At 35.3% G+C, this 22,373-nt stretch overlaps 1 protein-coding gene across 2 annotated transcripts; it reads left to right on the top strand.

Annotated features, from left to right (window-relative positions):
* Positions 1 to 585: 585 nt before the first annotated feature.
* On the top strand, positions 586 to 20,543 carry LOC120428644 (E3 ubiquitin-protein ligase mind-bomb). 2 transcript variants are annotated; one of them, XM_039593684.2, is made up of 4 exons: positions 586 to 1,183; positions 16,374 to 18,536; positions 18,597 to 19,646; positions 19,705 to 20,543. In XM_039593684.2, the coding sequence occupies exons 1-4, from the start codon at positions 995 to 997 to the stop codon at positions 19,843 to 19,845; spliced, it is 3,543 nt and encodes a 1,180-aa protein (XP_039449618.1). In that variant the 5' UTR covers positions 586 to 994; the 3' UTR covers positions 19,846 to 20,543. The 2 variants fall into 2 exon arrangements, with proteins under 2 accessions (XP_039449618.1, XP_039449619.1); XM_039593685.2 differs by lacking the exon at positions 586 to 1,183 and adding an exon at positions 16,164 to 16,312.
* Positions 20,544 to 22,373: the final 1,830 nt, after the last annotated feature.

The following is a 22,373-nucleotide window of genomic DNA, read 5'->3' as shown; positions in this document are numbered from 1 at the left end:
TAAAAATAAAATCCATTTCCGGAATTGCTCATGTGAAGTATATCCTAGAGTATATCTCTGAAATCTCGATTAAATTTTCAAAAGGTCCTGTCTGCATAGAAAACCCATGACTCATAGGTTGTTTTGAAAATTTCCTCTAGAAATATGCCTCATTAAACGTAAATTTAACTGATTTCTGAGTAGGTTCGGTTTGCACAACTTTCAACGAGAGTGCAGCGCTGCCCCAACATTTCAAAAGGGCTCTTCTCCCTACAGATTGTCAAGGCAAACAGATTGGCCAATGTTTTTGGACACCAAACGCGCTGGACACCAACCGCCATTCACGTCCAGCAAAACTGGCAGTGTTGCAAGCGCAAAACATACGTTGCCAGTGCCAATTTATTTTGCATCGACCAATCTGTCTCCCTTGACAATCTGTACTTCTCCCCCCTTTTCACTTGACAGCTGACCGCAAATGTTTTTATGCTTTTCACGTTGACGTTCCTCCACCCATTTCATTCATGCCATCAAAAGCACCCTTGTGTTTGTGCAATGCCTTCATTCAAAAGTAAGCTGCTGAAGTTCTTCACAGCAGGCAGGGCCAAGGCAGGCAGTCTTCTGTTTGTCGCGACGTAGTTGTGTTGTGTCTTCGTTCCGTACCGTGCGGGTTGTCGCCTACTTCGTTTCGACGAAGCCCAACAAGAAGAAGAAAAAGTGAAGGTCTCTGGCCGTTTTGAACAGGTAGAAAATTACCTGGTTCACGCGGGGCGAGGCGAGATTCCTTGGAATTCGTGTCAATATTTGTCCAGGCCACCCCCGCGTCCTTCGTTCCGTGGATTAAGGAGGAGCACCGATTACGAGTCTTTTTTCTCCGACTGGGGCGGAGAACCACCTCATTCACACTCTTCTAGAAGTGACCACCGCGTGCGTGTGTGTTTGTCTGTGTGTCGCTGTTTGTGTGTGCGTGTCCATGACGACGGTGTGAAAACCGGATTTGAACCCGTTCGGTTTCGGAATGGCCTGTGCTGGTGGCGCCTCGGCCGGAAACAGTGGCAATAGTGGCGGAGGCGGCAGCGGAACCGGGGCCAACAGCGACGGAGTGGTCGCCCCGACCAATGTGTCCGTCCAGGCGACCCGGCGCTTCACGATGGAGGGCGTAGGTTCCCGGGTGGTTCGCGGACCCGACTGGAAGTGGGGCAAACAGGTGAGTCCGTCCTCCATTTTCTGTGCCGGAATTCCGATACATTCTCGGCGGATGGGAGATTTTTCTTGATGAATCATACCCGGAGCAAATTCCGTGGGATAATCGTTGGGAGGAGGAGGAGGAGGAGGAAGACGACCGGAGGATCATTATGGGAAAGTTTCTGTGGCCAATTATGCTCTCCCTCTCTGTCTCGCTCTCATCGCGTTTGGCAATTTGAATTTCTAATTTTCGAATCGAACGTGATTCGAATTGGAAGCAACAAAAACTTTCAACTTTGAACCTTTCCGGAACGGAACCGTGCGGAAAAGGTCGCCGTCCAAACAGATCGATTCTAGGGAAGGGCCGCTTGTTGCGTGATGTACAAATATGGCTGCTGCTGCTTCTGCTGGAAAAGACAGACAGGAGAGCTTAAGCTTTGCTTAGCCGAAGCTAAACTAAACACCTAACTTTACTCCCTTCTCGTCGTCGTCGGTCACGGTGGGGTCGGGTTCAAGTTGGGGACCGTTGGGTGGGGTGGATTTGGAACTGAGCTTTAAAAGTTTTTGAAATACTCATGTTTAAAATGTTACGATTTTTTAACTTGCTGTAAAGAAAGTAGATTTCTAAATTTGAGCAATTCTCTACGGAATCGGTCTTATTTTTGTATTTTTTAATCCGGCTAAAACCAAGGGGCTGGAAACTCTAATATTACTTAGGAATACTAAGTATACTAACGATATTCCAGTATACTTGTTAGTATACTAACCGAAAAGCAATAAACTGTTAGTATATTAAGATACTCTCAGTATATTGGTAAGTATACTGGCGATATGTAAAGGAAATAATAAGTATACTTACATATATTTTGATATACCGGTTAACATAATAATTATAGCTCTAAGAGTTTCCAGCCCCTTGGCTAATACTTTGTTGTTGCCTTCGGTATGCCCGAGAAGCCAATTTGCATCATTAGTTTGTCCATATAATTTTCCATACAAATTTGGCAGCTGCTCATACCCATAATTTTGGAAAGCTGAGAAAATTTATCTATATTTTGCTTTTTTGAATTTTGTTGATATGACCCTTAGTTGCTGAGATATTGTCATGCAAAGATTTAAAAACAGGAACATTTATGTTTTCTAAGTCTCACTCAAACAATCCACCATTTTCTAATGTCGATATCTCAGCAACTAATTGTCCGATTTTCAATGGTAAAATATGAAACATTAGGGTGTAATATCAAAATCGATTTTCCAGCACAGCAATTTTTCAGTTCCTTTTGGGGTCCTAAACAACTCCCCAAAGTTTGAAAATGATTGGTTTAGTCCTCGCTTTGCGCAAAGCGATTCAATTTTCCATATGAATTTGTGTGGGAAAACCCTTTTTTTTTTATTTTGATATTTATAAAATCCACGTTTCACGCTGTACTAAAACCGGATTCATATTCGGATGCTCTGGAAGGTGCTCTACAACTTTCCCGAAAAGAGTATGGTGCTAGCTTGTCCCTAAAAGAAGATACAGCGTCCTCAAAACTCGTCTAAAACGTGATTTTCGAGCAAAAAACACGTTTTAGACGAGTTTTGAACACGCTGTATCTTTTTTTAGGACCAAGTTAGCACCATACTCTCTTCGGGAAAGTTGTAGAGCACCTTTTAGAGCATCCGAATATGAATCCGGTTTTAGTACAGCGTGAAACGTGGATTTTATAAATATCGAAATCCTAAAAATGGGTTTTCCCATACAAATTTATATGGAAAACAAGCCTTACCCGACAAACTTCGTTCTGCCTTTTTTTTCGTTTGTTGACGTTTTTAACTTTTTTGCTTATTCAGCCTCCTGTGATCAAAATTTGATTTTACGTAAATTTTCCCATACAATCTGCAGATGCTCCGGAATCGGTCCCAGAGTGGCCAAAGTGGCAATTTTTCAGCATATAAACCTTCCTTGGGCTTATACGAACCCAACGCAACAAAGAGCACCTCGATCCGACATTCCGTGTTGAATTGATTCGCGTTCGAACAAAACCGTCGAAATTTTTTATATATATAGATAGTGAATCGCTTTGCGCAAAGTGAGGACTAAACCAATCGTTCCCAAACTTTGGGGAGTTGTTTAGGACCCCAAAAGGAACTGAAAAGTGCTGTGCTCGCTAAATTTTGACAACTTTATTTTTTTCCATACAACCATATTACACCCTAATGAAACATTCGTGAAATTTTCTGATCTTTTGGAAAACAATATTTTCAAATATTCATAATTAAGTCTAACATTTTAAAAGGGCCAAACATTCAATATTACGCCCTTTTTAAATGTTAATCTTGATTGAAAATATTGTTTTCGAAAAGATCGGAAAATTTCACGAATGTTTCATATTTTAACATTGTAAATCGGACCATTAGTTGCTGTGTTTGGGTGAGACTTAGAAAGGGACTATCCACAAACCACGTGGAAACTTTTTTGGAAACCTCAAACCCCCTAGCGTGTACAATTTCCATACAAATAAAAACATTTTTGTTTACATCGAAAAATTAAGTTGAAAAACTTTTGTATCTAAAATTTCGATTTAAAAAAAATCAGCATTGTTTTGAAAATTTTTGAAATTTCTGAAAAGTTGGCATTGTATGTCCCCTGAAACATATAAGAAAATAAAAAAAAAATAAATAAGTGTTTTTTTTTGCAAATCAATTTTGGTGACCAAAATTGAAATTAAAAATCACAAAAAAAATTTACCATGTTTCATTTTTTCAGTGTAGTCCTTATTCATACCTACAACTTTGCCGAAGATACCAAATCGATCAAAAAATTCCTCAAGAAGATGAAGATTTTTGAATTTTCATTTTCATTTTTGTATGGGCAGCTGCCAAATTTATATGGACAACTTTGGCTGTTTTTGTCCCAATCTGTCTGTTTCGGAGTTCCATAAGTTCCTATTAATTTTTTTAAGTTTCGGACTTTTGCCAAACAAACAAATTTGCCCTTTTGACAGTTTGCCTGCTTTGTTTATTTGCCTGAATTTGTTTGCAGAAACGTCAGCCAGCATATATTTTGCTTTGTTTGCGAGTTTGAAAACCGCCAGACAAGAAAAACTACGAGTTTGTTTGTTTGTTTTGTCATAGTCTAGTACCTCCTTAAGTAAACTTGGAAAAACGTTGCAAAACTTTTGAAGGAATAAACATTGTTAAATAAAATTAGATTTTAACGATGTAATTATTCAACAATTCGATTAAGTTATTGTCTACTGATTCATTTTCTCGAAACATTTTTTTTAAAAGGTAAAAAAGTGGCAATTCGAGAACTCAGCGATAATTTGAAAATTTGAATATTTTTTTTTGTAATCCTCTTAATTAATTTTTAGATTAAGTGATTATTTTTTGTTTGCAGTTAAGGTCGTTTCTTAAAAAAACAATTTATGAAAAATGTTATTGTCCTTCGGCTCTGTTTTTGGTACAATTTGATTAATTTTGTTTAGTTTGATGCATTAATAAGCGTTATACAATAAAGTGCCTAATAGAAAGTGAGGACAAGGCACTCAAAATGCAATGCCACTCACAGTTGGTCACTCAAAATTTACCAAGCGTTTAAATGGAAGGTGTTCATTTTTTGACAAAACCTATGGAAGAAGTAGAGATGGTAAGCACCTTATCTGTAAGATCTTGGAGGTGCTCAATTTTTTGACAGAAAATCGCTGGGTTCTCAGTTTCTCGTGTCCCCACTTTCTATTAGGCACTTTATTATACAATGATTCTGAATTATGACCAATCAATTTTACAAGTTTTTTTTTTCCAGCAAACTAACTTATTGAAACAAAAATTTGCCATCGCTTTGATGTTTATGGATAGCCCCTTACTCAATAACAATTCTGGAGTTTTGCCTTCCTCACCTCAATGAGGAAAGGCTATAAAATCACTCGAAAAATGAACTTCTTTATTCGACCTCCTAAACCCACCTTCACGTATACCTATCGACTCAGAATCAAATTCTGAACAAATGTCTGTGCGTGTGTCTGGATGTGAGTCCGTGCACCCAAAAATATGCACTCGGTTATCTCCGGACTGGCTGAACCGATTTAGACTGTTTTGGTCTCATTCGATCCGTCTTGGGGTCCCACAAGACCCTAGTTAATATTATGAAGTTTAGAAAAGTACTTCAAAAGTTATGCTAAAAAAACGGTTTTAGATATACTTCAGAAGATTGTAAAAAGGGTGTTTTTTGTAAGAAAACCCGTCATGCTATATATTGTTAGAAAGGTATTTGAAAGACCTTTCCAACGCGTCCAAAAGATTGAAGATCTGACAACCCTATCAAAAGTTATGAGCACTTAAGTGTTATTTATACACTTTTTTGAGGCCTGATCTCAGATATTTTGATAAAAATAAGTGTTATTTATACGCTGTGTAGTGTATTCACTTTATGAATGTGAGGAAGGCACCAACCACCTAAAGGTGGATTAAGTAACGTTTTTTTGTAAAGGTTCAATAAACCAAATTTAAATTATTTGCTTTATGAGTGTTTTAAAACTTGACCCAGGGGAAAAAAACAACTAAATCAAAATTTGGTTTATTGGACTAAAGGTAAAACTCTAGTATTACACAAACAAAAATCGAGAGTTTGACTGACGTAGACAAAAATCATGCAAAAGTATGACCATGAATTTTGTGATATTTTTCCTTTTTTTCAATTTAAAATTAAGTAACCACAATCCTGTACGGAACAATCTTTTACCTAGAAATTTTCAAAATTAACACTGAGTTTAGACATTTTATTTTATCCTTTTTAGCTGCACTTCTTAAGTTAGCTAACCGAAAGAATAATTTATAAAGTGTTGGTCGAAGGAGGAAATTGACTTAGTTTTAAAATTACGATTTTAAATGATTCTTTTTGTAAAATTCATCGTCAAAATTTTCTGTGATTGATGCATTTTAACAAATAGAATATAATTCTTGTAAACAGAAAATATATAAAATTTCCCACTGTTTTCCATCATTTTGGTTGCAATTTTTCCTTTTGTTACCAGCAAAGTAAAGTTCTGAAAAACCGCACCAATTTCTTAGGATTCATTGTACCTTACAAAACTTTTTGAGCGATCAGTTTTTGTGTTTAAATCTGGTCTAAAAGAATTTTCCTTAATTAAATTATAAGAAATCTCAAACCAAACTTAAAACATGTTACAAATAACCCAACCCACTTCACACCATGCCCCAAGCCACCCCCATCGCACGGCACCCCTTTGCTGACTAACGTGAGCTAGTGTATGTGATTATGATGATGGCCACACGACGACGACGATGATGGTGGTGTGGTGTGTGGTTGCACCCAACCAACAAAAGCAACAGAAGCAGTGGCACCGTCTACCGTCGGGGGATCAATTAGTGGATGCGTGCGTGCGATAAGAAGACGGTATCGAGCGAATATCTAACCAGCCTAAGAGGATTAGTTAACCGGAGGTTGTCAGTAAGAGCGTTTTTGCAGATTTAATTTTGACACTTTTCAATTAAATTGTTTGAAATGATTGTCACTTGGTAAAAATTATATTAGTGTGAAAGTTTCATGAGGTAATACGAACATAAATTTCATCAGCAATTTTTGCGTCCAAAACGAACTGTTTCAGGAAATCCAATCACAGAAACAAACACTGTTAATTACGCAGAGTTTTTTTGTGCTTTTAAAAATTGGCAATTTGTACTATTGACGCCTTCACTTTAGTCCAATTTATTCAGACTCTTTGAAAAGAAAGAGGCAATCAAGCGAAGCGACACCACCTTAAAATTCAGTATTGTCTAGTTCTGGTCAATCGAAAGTGTGATCAACCTTGACCAGTTGCAATATTGTGTGATTAATTGGTCGATGAAAGGTGTTGATTTTAGCGAGTTTATTTTCTCAAAAGACGCAACTCGACTTTTTTGCAGTTGATGTCAGTAAACGCTTCATTTTCGTAAAGGTATGATAGATTTGGGCTCCCTGAACACGCTCTAACCGACAGAATTGAATTTTAGCGGATTCCCTGCCAATCAATAAATTTGTAAATTTGGGTATAAATGCTATGAAATCAGAGATAAACATGGGTGCGCATGGTTGCTTAAGATAGCAATTTTACCCGAAATTTACAATTTTATTCATTGGCAGGGAATCCATTAAAATTCAATTTTGTCGATAGGAGCATGGTCAGGGAGCCCAAATCTACCATACCTTTACGAAACTGAAGCGTTTATTGACATCAACTTCAAAAATATAGAGTTGTGAGATGTAATGAATTTGGAAGAAGCCAGAAATTGCACCCCTGACGGTACCCTGTAGACAGACGTCATCATCTCTCCACTGTGATCTGCGTCATCACGGGCTACTGAGATATTCATGTGTTTTTAGTTGCTTTGATTTGTTGTTGTTGTTTTATGCTTTCTGTTTTTGATTGCTTGGTTGCTTGGATGTTTTGAATTTCCCCCCATCGCACCACACCTCTTTCTACCCCTCTTGAACAATAATCCCCCACTTTTCAACGAGTTTCCTGACAAAAGCAGGGTTGTTACGGACGGCGCGGATCGCGCGGATGGCGCGTTTCGCGCGGATAGCGCGGATCTGGCGCGGATTTGCTGGCTAATTTTGCTCAGGCGCGGATTTCGCGCGGATGGCAATTTTGAAAATGTTTGTTTGTATTTTCTTAGTACGAAACGTCGAAAAATGAAGATAAAGATTATGTAGAAATTATTTTTTATATGTTTCTTGTCATTTCTTAACATCTCCGGCTCTGAATATTTAATTTCTTTTGAGTTTTGAGAAATGATTATTAAACTTATTTATTTTTAATTTTATACTGGATTTATTCAATTTTTAATTTTGTAAATCAGATATTACAAACTTTTCCCGAAGATATAGACATTAGAATGTGTTTGTTACACAAACTATAATTGGGGCTTGTTCTGGTGGGCGCCAAATATGAGCTTGATTGGACGTAACGTGGGTCTCGTGGCGCAGGGGTAGCGGCTTCGGCTGCCGATCCCGTAATGCTATGAGACGCGGGTCCGATTCCCGCCTTATCCACTGAGCTTCTATCGGATGGTGAAGTAAAACGTCGGTCCCGGTTTCTCCTGTCTCGTCAGAGGCGCTGGAGCAGAAATCCCACGTTAGAGGAAGGCCATGCCCCGGGGGGCGTAGTGCCAATAGTTTCGTTTTTTGGACGTAACAGAAGCTGGCCTCCAATTTCGAATTTTGGTATGGAATTTAATCGGTAGAAATATTTGTTTTTTTTTTCTAAATTTAAACATTCTTGGCGAAAATAAAAAGATCAGAACATTCCAAAATCAAAGCTTCAGAAATTCAAAACTTCAAAAAAAATGTTTCAATAGTTTTTATAATAACAAAAAAAAAAAACAAAATACATATTAATTTTTTTTCGAAATTTCTAAAATCTTAATTTAAAAAATCTGAAATTTTGAAGTTCAAAATTTTAACAATCTAAAATTCAAAATACCAAAAATTTGGGTAATCAAAAATTTTAAGATTTAAAAAAAATCAAAATTAAAAAGTCAAAATTTAAAAACTAAAAAATATCAAATTCAAAACAATATAAAAAAAAATCTCAAATCTAAAATGATTTTAGTATCCTTAAGCTTATAAATTCTTAAATTCTAAATTGTTTAATTCTGAAATTCTAAAATGCTAAAATTCTAAATTCTAAAATTCTTAAATTCTTAAATTCTTAAATTCTTAAATTCTAAAATTCTAAAATTCTAAAATTCTAAAATTCTAAAATTCTAAAATTCTAAAATTCTAAAATTCTAAAATTCTAAAATTCTAAAATTCTAAAATTCTAAAATTCTAAAATTCTAAAATTCTAAAATTCTAAAATTCTAAAATTCTAAAATTCTAAAATTCTAAAATTCTAAAATTCTAAAATTCTAAAATTCTAAAATTCTAAATTTCTAAAATTCTAAAATTCTAAAATTCTAAAATTCTAACATTCTAAAATTCTAAAATTCTAAAATTCTAAAATTCTAAAATTCTAAAATTCTAAAATTCTAAAATTCTAAAATTCTAAAATTCTAAAATTCTAAAATTCTAAAATTCTAAAATTCTAAAATTCTAAAATTCTAAAATTCTAAAATTCTAAAATTCTAAAATTCTAAAATTCTAAAATTCTAAAATTCTAAAATTCTAAAATTCTAAAATTCTGAAATTCTAAAATTCTAAAATTCTAAAATTCTAAAATTCTAAAATTCTAAAATTCTAAAATTCTAAAATTCTAAAATTCTAAAATTCTAAAATTCTAAAATTCTAAAATTCTAAAATTCTAAAATTCTAAAATTCTAAAATTCTAAAATTCTAAAATTCTAAAATTCTAAAATTCTAAAATTCTAAAATTCTAAAATTCTAAAATTCTAAAATTCTAAAATTCTAAAATTCTAAAATTCTAAAATTCTAAAATTCTAAAATTCTAAAATTCTAAAATTCTAAAATTCTAAAATTCTAAAATTCTAAAATTCTAAAATTCTGAAATTCTAAAATTCTAAAATTCTAAAATTCTAAAATTCTAAAATTCTAAAATTCTAAAATTCTAAAATTCTAAAATTCTAAAATTCTAAAATTCTAAAATTCTAAAATTCTAAAATTCTAAAATTCTAAAATTCTAAAATTCTAAAATTCTAAAATTCTAAAATTCTAAAATTCTAAAATTCTAAAATTCTAAAATTCTAAAATTCTAAAATTCTAAAATTCTAAAATTCTAAAATTCTAAAATTCTAAAATTCTAAAATTCTAAAATTCTAAAATTCTAAAATTCTAAAATTCTAAAATACTAAAATTCTAAAATTCTAAAATTCTAAAATTCTAAAATTCTAAAATTCTAAAATTCTAAAATTCTAAAATTCTAAAATTCTAAAATTCTAAAATTCTAAAAATCTAAAATTCTAAAATTATAAAATTCTAAAATTATAAAATTATAAAATTATAATATTCTAAAATTCTAAATTTCTAAATTTCTAAAATTCTAAAATTTTAAAATACTAAAAATCTAAAATTCTAAAATTCTAAAATTCTAAAATTCTAAAATTCGTTAATTCTTAAATGTTTTTATTTTTAAATTCTTAGTTCTTAAATTCTTAAATTCTTGAATTTCAGAATTTTTGAAGTCCTATTTTATTAAGAGATTTTGAGATTATGAGTAGACATTATTTTAAATATCAGAAATTAAATTTCTTTCGGAGTGAAATTTTAGCGAGGATTTTGGAATACAAACTGTATAAAAATTCTTAGATTTTGAATATTTAGACTTTCAAAATTTGAAATTTTATCATATCTGGAGTTTTATTTTTGAAAAGGTCCAATTAACCAAATTTTCAGTTTTTTTCTTTTTGGGTGTTTTTTATTACCCCTGACTCAAGGCGGTTTCAAAAACACCCAAAAAACAAAAACTGAAATTTGGTTTATGGGACCTTTTCAAAAAAAAAAAACTCCAGATATTATAATTTTAGATTTTGATTTAATTTCTAGGTTATATTTTTGAAGTTAAATTTTTAGGTTTTGCCTTCCTCACCTCACTGAGGCAAGGCTATAAAATCACTCAAAAATTGAACTTTTTTAATAAGTCTCCCAGATATACCTTTACGTATACATATCGACTCAGAATCAAATTCTGAGCAAATGTCTGTGCGTGTGGATGGACGTAGAATTTTTTTTCTCACTCACTTTTCTCGGAACTGGCTCGACCGATTTTGTCCGGATCTATGTTTTTGGATTTGCCTTCAGGTTCTTTAAGTCTTTTTTAAATTTCATCCGGCTTGGTGCAGTACTTTAAAAGATATGTTCGAAAAACTGTTTTGGTTGATACTAAAAAGGGTCATTATTTACATAATTTGAAAGCTCCGGCGGATAGCTGTCGGAACTTTACGCTCAGTGCACGCACACAAACACTGCAGTGCTTTCAAATGGGTCATTAAATTTATCATACCTAGATGGCAGCACTCAGATGTATAGTGTCTTTACTAAGTAAGCGTTAGCCAAAGCTTTCGTAGTGTGTGGTTGCAAGGCTTTTAGGAGGAAGGCAGCAACCACCTTCCGGTGGATTAAGTAACGTTTTTAAATATTGTATTTTCTCTTTTGAAGATTTTTTTTTCATGACCTTTGCCTTGACCGTCTCTTGAGATTTTTTTTAAATGGATTTATTGCTTTCATTCTTTTGGAGCCGAGTTTTTTTTATCAAATACTTTCTGAATTAGTTTTTCTTCATTAAAAAATAAAATTTCTTAAATGTTGCTCGCGATATTTATTTATATGTTGTGGATTTTGCGCGGTTTCGGGTTTTAGGTCGGCGCGGATCTGGCGCGGATTTTTTTTTCGACTCTCCCGTAACAACCCTGCAAAAGCCAAAGAAACTTTTGTGCTGGGGTGGTGCGTGCTTAAATTTTCCGATAAAGTTGTTGAACTTTTTTTTCCTCCTCTGCCACCCCTGGGTCGGATGTTGGCCAAAAGATTTTCCTTTTCAAAGCTCTTGAAGAGTTGTTGCGGCACGTGGAGGCTCGCCTCAAGGCAATTTCGAGAGACCTGGGCTGTACGAAAGGCTTATTGATTGGCCCGGCTGGGTGGTGAAACATGCGAGAGAAATAGCCATGTGATTCCGCTTTTTTGAGGTCATCATCGGCAACTCGGCAATCTTGGCGGTTCGATCTCGTGATGACGACGACGACGACGGAGCAATGGAAAAGTGCTGTAAATTAGTTGTCGTACTTAGGGAGAGAGATGAGTAATTGTTGCGGTGGAATGTCGTTTTCGATAATGTGATATTGAAAAAAATATAAATTGACGAAAATACTGGAAATTCAGACTCATATAAAAACATGCAAAATTTATAAACCATAAAAATACTGACTTGGGTGATTGTTTTGAGATCGTTACTTTTTTTTCTTAATTGTCCTCATCATAACCTACAACTTTGCCGAAGACACCAAATCGATCAGAAATTTCCTTCTCGAGATACAGATTTGCGAATTTTAATCATATTTTGTTTTGCCAAAATTGTATGAAACTTGTATGAACTAACCAAACAACAGTTTTTGGAATGTCAAAATTAGATAGAATGAATTATTGTTTTTTTCTTTATTTGACTTCACAGCTAAATAGTTTCTTGGGGAGAGTCTTTCAATTACGAAAATTGTGGGACTCAAAAAAGTTCATCACTTAAATTTTTCAATTTTTCGCGGCTTTAGTGAAAAAAGTAGTTTTCTCCCGTTTTTGTCATTTTCCCGTTTTAGCGCGTGGCACATCAAAACATCCAGTGTTAATTTTCTAAAAATCATATCTTTGAATACTGTTAAAAGTGTCCGAGGAATCCGGTTAAAAATATTTTTAAATATAGGTTCTTTGGTCCCGCCTTTAAAGTTTTCATACGACCTTTTCAAAAATTAGGCAAGATTTTTGAAACTTTTCACTTTTTTTCTTTAAAGGGAAAAAAATAAATTAAAAAAGGGTGCACACTGCACAGCAACCAAGGAAGTTGTTATCTTCTTATCCCAAAATTTTAAAACTCAAGGACCCAATCCTGCAACAATCTGATTGTCAAAATAGTCCAAATTGTTTGTAAATCATTTTGTAGACCGCCTTTTAGAGAATGAATGAAAAAATGTATCGATATATACTTCCCGTAGTTTTGAAGATACCAAAATTTGTTTAACAACAATCTTGGTGCAAAAGCTCTGGCAACTTTGAGCCCGATCGGACAAATTTGTTTATTCTTTTCGTGAGCGGAATTGCTGAAAATTCTAAAAATTGTTTTTTTTTTAAGAATTGAAGAATCAATTTTTTTCAAAAAAGTTCAAAAGAGTTATTAAATTAAAAAAACTGTTTTTCAAATAAAAAATAATAAAAAGAAAAATTAAAAAAAAAACATCAAAATCCAAATTTCACTTAAAATTTAAAAGTTCAAATATTAGAAAAAATCCGAGATTCCAAAATATGTGAAATTTCAAAATTATTCAATTCTATCCTTTAACTCTTAACTTGAAAAATATAAACTCTCAAATTCTAAATTTCTAATATTCTTAAAATTCTTAATTTTTTAAATTCTAAATTTCTAAAACTTTAAATTTCAAAATTTCTAAAATTCTAACATTTCTCAAATTCCAAAATTCTAAAATTCAAAGATTACAAAACAAAATCCAAAATTCTGAAACTCAAAGATAACAAAATAAAATTCTTCAACTCTAAATTTTCAAAATACAAAAAAACGAAGGTCCTAAATTTGAAATTCTTAAAATCTAAAGTCCTAAAATTTTAAAATTTTTGAATTCTGAAAAGAATAAAAATTGAGAAAATATTTTTAAGTAAATTCCCCTTTATTTAAAAATTTTAAGACTATGAAAATCAAAAAAATTAGTGCTTCAATATTAAAAGTTAAATTTAAATATCATGAAATTTGAAAAAAAAATATTGGTAAAAATTCGAAAATAAAAAAAAATCATTAAGGCCGATGCAAATATTTAAAAAAGTTTTTGTCCCTCGGCCCTAGCCGAGGTCAAGGGGGGGGGGCAAAAAAATAAAAAAATATAAAAATTTAAATAACAAGCCATAGTCTTCACATTTAAATGAAAAAGGTGTTTTAAAATGCATTTTACACTAGTTCAGTTGTTTTTCAATCATTAGTTTTCAAAAAATCTAAGATCTGACAAAAACAAAAATTGTATCGAAAAAAAAGATTTAGCATCGAAAATTTTAAAAAAATCTTAAGATTTTTTAATAAACCCAAACATGCTAAAAATGATTTTAAACGCAGGAGAATGTATTTTAATTTGATTTCAGTTGGTTGCACTTGAATTTTCATTGAAATTTTGAAGTTTATTGTAAAAATATTTTTTTTGCCCCCTGATTTTTCGGGCCAAATTTGAAGGGGGGGGGGGGGGGGGGTGACAAAAACTTTTAAAAATATTTGTACCAGCCTAATTATAAAAAATAAAATATCAGACTAAAAAATTCACAAAGTTTGAGTTCGAAAATTTTCTAAAATTCTGTCATTCGAATGCAAAATAATAAAACAAAAATTAAAAAATGAGAAATTCTTAAATTTAAAGTTCCAAAATTCTTAAATTTTTAAACTCTGACAAAAATATTAAAATGAAGAAAGTATGATTAAATAAATTTTCTTTTATTTGAAAATTGTAAACCTATAAAAATTAAAAACTTTAAAGCTTCAATGTTTAATGTCAATTTTAAATATCACAAAATTAAAAAAAAGAGTAAATATATTGTTAAAAATCCTAAAAAAAATAATTTCCTTAATTATTAAAATAAAAAATAAGATTAAAATAATCACAAAGTTTGAGTTCGAAAATATTCTAAAATTCGAATGGAAAATAATAAAACCAAAATCAAAAATTTACAACAACAAAAAAACATCAAAATAAAAAAAAATCAATAATTTTAAAAACTTGAAATCCAAAATTTATTTAAAAAAATCCGAGATTCAAAAATTTGTCAAATTTTAAAACTCTTCAGTTCTATTCTGAATTTCTAAAATTCAAAAATTCTAAATATCTTAATTTCTAAAATAAAAAAAATTAAACTCAATTCTAAAATTAAAAAATTCCTAAATCCTAAAATTCAAAGATAACAAAACAAAATTCTTCAATTCTAAAATTTCCGAATACAAAAAACTAAGGTCCTAAATTTTAAATTCGAAAAATCAAAAGTTCTAAAATGTTAAAAATCTAATTTAAATATCTTGAAATTTTGAAATGTTTTTTTTTTTTATTTCAGAATTCGGAAACAAAATAAAAAAGTGAATAAAAAAATTTTACATTTTAAGATTGAAAAATAAAAAAAACAATATTTAAAAAATAAATACTGGAATCTATGAGTGTAAAAAAAATATGTTAAAAATGTACAAATGTTTTAAACTAAAACAAATGTTTTTTGTACTGTTAAAACATGATTTTGCCCGCACTTTCTCTCGCACTTATGACTTATGACAACAAGATTTTTCGCAATTTAAAATTGCGGTTCACAGCTAAAAAAAAGCAAGCGAACAACATCGGCTCGCTTTGATAATGTTTTAGTAAACTTTAAATTGTTCAAGCCAGTTTGATAAGCCGCCATGGTGTGATCGATAGCAATAATTTAGTGCGAAGTCCAAGAAAGAATAAAGAATCTGATATTTAAAAAATATAAAAATCCACTAAAATCAAAAAAAAAATATTTTTTTGTAAGATTATCAATTTAAAAATTCAAGAACTCAAAACCCAAAAAAAAATGAACATTCAGAAATTTAGATGTTTGTTGAATATGAAATAAAAATAAGAATTGTGATTAGTTAAAATAAAATGATTAATTGGGATGCCAACCCAGCAAACTTAAACAGCCATTACACTACCGCAAACAAACTATTTCGTGTTTGACAGTTTGCCAAACTCGCAAACAAGGCAAAATGTATGCAGGCCGACCTTTGTACAAACAAATCCAGGCAAACAAACAAAGCATGCAAACTGTCAAAAAGTGCGAGTTTGTTTGTTTGTTTGCCGTAGTGAAATAGCTCATTTACCTGTCGGCGTGCCTTCCGGTCGGCGATGACATATAGAGGGGGTTTTTTAGCACACATTTTTTTCGACTTCCAATTTTATGTATTTTCTGAATGATTTTGTAAGTGCAGCATCTTGCATCAGAAAATGTTCAGATTCTTAGCAAGTTACACCCTGCGTTTGTTTCTTTCAACATGTTTAAATAGGCTTGTTTACCAATTCCAAAGTCCCATAACGACCTTGTTTACCGCGCTGCTCCCACAGTCTCGGTCTCGGTCAAATCTGTCGATTCACGTATACTTTCCACTTAATAAAATATTCAGGCCCTTTTATTGATTAACCTTCATCATTCCGCCGCATCCACACACCGGCCAGCCGATCCAGTTCCATAATTTCGTGATTAGCTTCGCAAATGACGCCGTTCAATCAATTTATGTGGAGGAGAGATTGATTTCTTCCGATTACCGGGTTCTGTTTACAAACAACTCTATACACTGTAGTCTGTCGGCGTTTGATAAGGATCCCTAAGATTACTCTTCCGGTGTGCTTAGACAAGCAGATTTCAAAAGTTGTTTGTAAATTTGCTGGCGTCTTCATTTTAGTCTGGCTTCGGACTTGAACGGGGACGGTAGACGTTTTCGCGGGAATGGAATCGGTACCCGTTTTAAGGACTAATTTTTAATTCTGCATCTAATTTCTCTCTCTCCTCTTTACAGGATGGCGGCGAGGGCCACGTCGGGACGGTGCGCAACTTTGAGTCCCAGGAGGAGGTGGTGGTGGTGTGGGACAACGGGACGGCGGCCAACTATCGGTGCGCGGGCGCATTCGATTTGCGCATCCTGGACAGCGCCCCGACGGGGATCAAGCACGAGGGCACGATGTGTGACACGTGCCGCCAGACGCCGATCTTCGGCATACGCTGGAAGTGTGCCGAGTGTAACAACTACGATCTGTGCTCGATCTGCTATCACGGCGATAAGCATCATTTGAGGCACCGGTTTCACCGGATTTCGACGCCGGGCGGGGAGAAGACACTGCTGGAGCCGCGCCGGAAGACGAAGAAGATTGCGGTGCGGGGGATTTTCCCCGGGGCGAGGGTTGTCCGCGGGGTGGACTGGCAGTGGGAGGACCAGGACGGGGGGAACGGGAGGCGTGGGAAGGTCAACGAGATTCAGGACTGGTCGTCGGCGTCGCCACGGTCGGCCGCGTACGTCGTTTGGGATAACGGAGCGAAGAATCTGTACCGGGTTGGGTTCGAGGGGATGGCCGATTTGAAGGTGGTGAATGATTCGAAGGGCACGAATGTGTACCGGGACCATTTGCCACTATTGGGGGAGTTTGGACCGGGGAGGGGGCCGCACAGCTTCCAGATTGGGGACCAAGTGACGGTCGATTTGGACATTGAGATTGTGCAGTCGTTGCAGCATGGGCACGGCGGCTGGACCGACGGAATGTACGAGTGCTTGAATACCACGGGGACGGTGGTAGGAATTGACGAGGATCACGACATTGTCGTGGCGTATCCGAGTTCGCACCGTTGGACGTTCAATCCGACCGTGCTGACGATCGTATCTTCGCCGGCATCGTTGCTTACAGAAAGTCAATCGCAGCAGTTTGCCGTCGGGGATTTTGTGAAGATTTGCAGCGATTTGGAGCGCATCAAGATTTTGCAGCGTGGCCACGGAGAGTGGGCGGAAGCGATGGTCCCGACGCTGGGCAAGGTTGGCCGGGTGCAGCAGGTTTACCACGACAACGATCTGAAGGTTGAGGTGTGCAACACTTCGTGGACGTACAATCCGCTGGCGGTGACGAAGGTTGCCTCGTCGTCGGACGGGTCTACGGCGGTCACGACCAACGGAGAGCGATTGTCGGCGATTTTGAAGAAGTTGTTTGAGCCGCACGCTTCCGGCGATACCACGGAAGAGTTGGTGAAGGCGGCGGCGAATGGGGACGTGGCAAAGGTTGAAGAGTTTTTGTCCGGGGCGGCCGCTCAGAATGTGGCGTCTTCTTCGTCGAGCTCGCAGGACTCGTCGCAGGTGGTGAAGGTCGACGTGAATGGAGTCTTTGCCGGTCACACCGCGCTTCAAGCGGCAAGCCAGAACGGTCACCTCGAGGTCATCCAAGTCTTGCTGCGTTACAAAGCGGACGTGGAGATTGAAGACAAGGACGGAGATCGTGCCGTTCATCATGCGGCCTTTGGCGACGAACCTGGAGTTATGGGATTGCTCGCCAAGGCCGGAGCTGATTTGAACGCAAGGAACAAGCGACGTCAGACGGCACTCCACATCGCCGTCAACAAGGGCCACTTCAACGTGGTCAAGACGCTGCTCGAGCTGAGCAGCCACCCGAGTCTGCAGGACTCGGAAGGGGACACTCCGCTGCACGACGCCATCTCAAAGGAGCACGACAACATGCTATCGTTGCTGCTGGATTACGGCGCAGACATTACGCGAACCAACAACAACGGGTTCAATGCGCTGCACCACGCCGCCCTCAAGGGAAATCCGAGCGCCATGAAGATCCTCCTCACGAAGACCAACCGGCTGTGGATCGTCGAGGAGATGAAGGACGACGGCTACACGGCGTTGCACCTGGCCGCGCTCAATAACCACGTCGAGATCGCCGAACTGCTCGTCACGATGGGCAAAGCCAACATGGACTGCCAGAACGTGAACAAACAGACGGCGCTGCATTTGGCCGTCGAGCGGCAGCACGTGCAGATCGTCAAGCTGCTGGTGCGGGAGGGCGCCAATTTGAACATTCCGGACAAGGACGGGGATACGCCGCTGCACGAAGCCCTGCGCCATCACACGCTCAGCCAGCTGAGGCAGCTGCAGGACGTGGAAGGCTTTGGCAAGATCCTGATGGGACTCAGGAATGTAAGTTGTTGAAATCTCCCTTTCAGTTTCCCTCTAAAAACACCCAAATTTCCATTCCAGAACACGGACAAAAAAGCTTCCGCGTCGATCGCGTGCTTCCTGGCCGCCAACGGGGCCGACCTGACGATCAAGAACCGCAAGCTGCAGACGCCGCTGGATCTGTGCCCCGATCCGAACCTGTGCAAGATGCTGATCAAGTGCTACAACGAGCGCAAGACCGACGACATGGACATGAACGCAACGGACGCGGCCCTGTCGGCGGCGGCGGCTGCGGCGGCCGCGGCACCGAGCATGATGCGTCCTGTCGGTGGGGGAAGTGGCGGTTCGGGACCGAATTCCGCGTCCAGTTCGCTGCTCGGATCGGCTGGTGCAGCGGGAGGAATTCCGCCGGGCGTTGTGGACGCCAATTTGCTCAACGATTTGAACAAAATGTCCATCCAGCCGGCCATCAGCGGACAATCGAATAATATCGCTGGCAATAGTGGAAATGGTGGTGGCAGCGGCGGCGGTCAGAACGGACCTAGCCCGCTGGACGAGTGTCTGCTCTGTTCGGACCAGAAGCGCGACACGGTGTTCAAGCCGTGCGGCCACGTCGTCTGCTGCGACAACTGCGGACCGCGCATCAAAAAGTGCTTGATCTGCCGGGAATCGGTTTCGGAGCGGGAAAAGATTGGCGAATGTCTCGTTTGTTCCGACCGGAAGGCCTCGGTGTTCTTCAAACCGTGCGGTCACATGGTGGCGTGCGATAACTGCGCCCAGATCATGAAGAAGTGCGTCCAGTGCAGGACGCAGATTGACCAGAAGGTCCCACTTTCGGTGTGCAGCGGTGGACCGGGCAACGTAATTACGGTTCAGCACCTGCGCGACGAAAAGAAGGAACCGACCTCGACGCAGAACCTGCTCCAGGGCATCAACAAGAGCGGACACGGCGTGGCCATGAACAACACGATGTCACCGAACGTTGGCGGGTTGAACGGAACGCCGACTTCGCTAACCACGACGAATAACATTGGGCCGGTGGCGGTGGCCGGTGGACCCGCTCCGAGCAATCTGAATCTGGTGGACGACGTGCAAAAGCTGCAGCAGCAACTTCAGGACATTAAGGAGCAGGTAGCTTGAACATCCGCCCTCAATTTTTGTTCAAAAACTAATCAAAATTCTTTTCCAGACAATGTGCCCGGTGTGCTTCGACCGCATCCGGAACATGGTGTTCCTGTGTGGCCACGGGACGTGCCAGATGTGCGGCGACCAGATCGACGGTTGTCCCATTTGTCGCAAGACGGTCGAGAAGCGAATCATTCTGTTTTAAAGCACGACGGCACAACACACGACTTCTCCAACAGCTGCTGCAATTTATTCACCCGCGATAATCAAAAGTATCGTTTAAGAGAGCTTACTTTTTTACACACGGACACAACTACAGTTTAGGTTTTTAAAAGTTGATTTAGCACTGTGCGACTAAGTTTTTAGCAAACTTTTTATCCAACACCCTCGTTTTATCTTAAATTCTGTTTTGTTTAATTATGTCTTGCATGTTTTCCCCCCTCTATTTTTTTCAAATCTTCCCACGTTGAATGTTTTAGTTGTTAAGCACACCTATCGCGCGACGAGAGATTGTGACAAGAAAAAAAACTCTAAATATACAAATTCAAAATTACAATACGTTTGCCTTCAATGTCAATCAATCAGAGAGAAAGAGAGAGATAAAAAAAAATCAAGTAGAACGATTTCCTTAGCAGAACAGAAGAATTATCAGAAACGTATATATTACTACTTAAATACATAAATAAAGAAAAATAGTTGGAATAATATCACAAACACAACACTCAAAACTCAAACAAATTAGGCTGGGCGTATATTTGGAAGCCAAGCAAAAATAATAACAATAAAAAATCGATTTTGACTCCGAGATTTCAAGCTAGTTGCACGCAAATGGTTAAAATAATTGACAAAATTAAACAAATTTGCTTTAAAATGTGCTGAAACAGTTGTGCATTACGGAATATATGAATATCAGAAAACAAGAAATCGAAACAATTGCTGGCATCAAGAATTGACTAAAATAAAGTATTTTTAAAAATCCTTTCACTATCTTTTTACAGTTTCAAATTTAAGACAAATAAATATCTAACAATATCATCAAATGATTAAATCTGTGGTTTTTTTTTCGTTAAATTTGATGACAATCAGTTCAATTTACAGGCTAGTACGGAGCTCGGAAGGAACGCAAAACTCCATTTTAAAAAACACAAGAAACGGTAAAAAATTTTTTTTTCCATAAATCCTCGGATAATGAAATCTTCAGAAATTTTAAGAAATTAAAAATTAAAGTAAATAAAAATTGAAAAATTAACGGTGCGCATCAACCAGAGATTTTGCACCAAGATTTTTGTTACAGACATTTTAGTATCCTCAATTTTTGATTCATTCCTGTACACAAATTTATTACAACATAATTTGAAATTTTTTACTATCGGATTGTTGCAGGATTGGGTCCGTAAGATTGATAATTTTGGGGTAAGAAGACGGCAACTTCCTTGGTTGCGGTTTACACTTAAATAAAATCAAAATTTAAAATTATTCACACTCAAAAATTAAAAAAAAAAATAAATCCAAAGATCTAAAATTCGAAAAAAATAAAATTGTAGCATTGAAAAGCTCATAAAATTAATATTAAGAAAAAAAAATATTGAAAAAAAAACCAATGAATCAATAAAGAATTCTAAAATGAAAATACAAAAATGTTAAGGCTTAAAAATTAAGTTAAAAATTATGAAATGAAAAAAAATTAATCTCTTGAATTAAAAAATCAATTACTAAAACTTAAATTCTTAAATTCTTGAATACTTAAATTCTTAAATTTATAAATTTTTAAACCTTCAAATTCTTAATTTTTTTAATTCTTAAATTCTTAAATTCTTAAATTCTTAAATTCTTAAATTCTTAAATTCTTAAATTCTTAAATTCTTAAATTCTTAAATTCTTAAATTCTCAAATTCTTAAATTCTTAAATTCTTAAATTCTTAAATTCTTAAATTCTTAAATTCTTAAATTCTTAAATTCTTAAATTCTTAAATTCTTAAATTCTTAAATTCTTAAATTCTTAAATTCTTAAATTCTTAAATTCTTAAATTCTTAAATTCTTAAATTCTTAAATTCTTAAATTCTTAAATTCTTAAATTCTTAAATTCTTAAATTCTTAAATTCTTAAATTCTTAAATTCTTAAATTCTTAAATTCTTAAATTCTTAAATTCTTAAATTCTTAAATTCTTAAATTCTTAAATTCTTAAATTCTTAAATTCTTAAATTCTTAAATTCTTAAATTCTTAAATTCTTAAATTCTTAAATTCTTAAATTATTAAATTCTTAAATTCTTAAATTCTTAAATTCTTAAATTCTTAAATTCTTAAATTCTTAAATTCTTAAATTCTTAAATTCTTAAATTCTTAAATTCTTAAATTCTTAAATTCTCAAATTCTTAAATTCTTAAATTCTTAAATTCTTAAATTCTTAAATTCTTAATTCTTAAATTCTTAAATTCTTAAATTCTTAAATTCTTAAATTCTTAAATTCTTAAATTCTTAAATTCTTAAATTCTTAAATTCTTAAATTCTTAAATTCTTAAATTCTTAAATTCTTAAATTCTTAAATTCTTAAATTCTTAAATTCTTAAATTCTTAAATTCTTAAATTCTTCAATTCATAAATTCTCAAATTCCTAAAATGAATTTTTAAAGTCCAAAACTTCCAAATTTTTTTTAAAATCCAATATTTGAAAAAAAAAATTAAAATTAAAAAAAATCAAGAGATATTTATAAAATAATTTTAATCTATAAA

Source organism: Culex pipiens, chromosome 2, assembly GCF_016801865.2.
Source record: "Culex pipiens pallens isolate TS chromosome 2, TS_CPP_V2, whole genome shotgun sequence".
Taxonomy (NCBI): domain Eukaryota; kingdom Metazoa; phylum Arthropoda; class Insecta; order Diptera; family Culicidae; genus Culex; species Culex pipiens.
This window is presented reverse-complemented; position numbering and strand designations above follow the sequence as displayed.

What these genes read in the sequence shown, in the direction of transcription:
- LOC120428644 (XM_039593684.2), top strand. Translation starts at nt 995, where the DNA reads ATGGCCTGTGCTGGTGGCGCCTCGGCCGGAAACAGTGGCAATAGTGGC. An exon ending in ACTGGAAGTGGGGCAAACAG is followed by an intron (nt 1,184 to 16,373) that starts GTGAGTCCGTCC and finishes TCCTCTTTACAG; the next exon opens with GATGGCGGCGAGGGCCACGT. An exon ending in TCCTGATGGGACTCAGGAAT is followed by an intron (nt 18,537 to 18,596) that starts GTAAGTTGTTGA and finishes TTTCCATTCCAG; the next exon opens with AACACGGACAAAAAAGCTTC.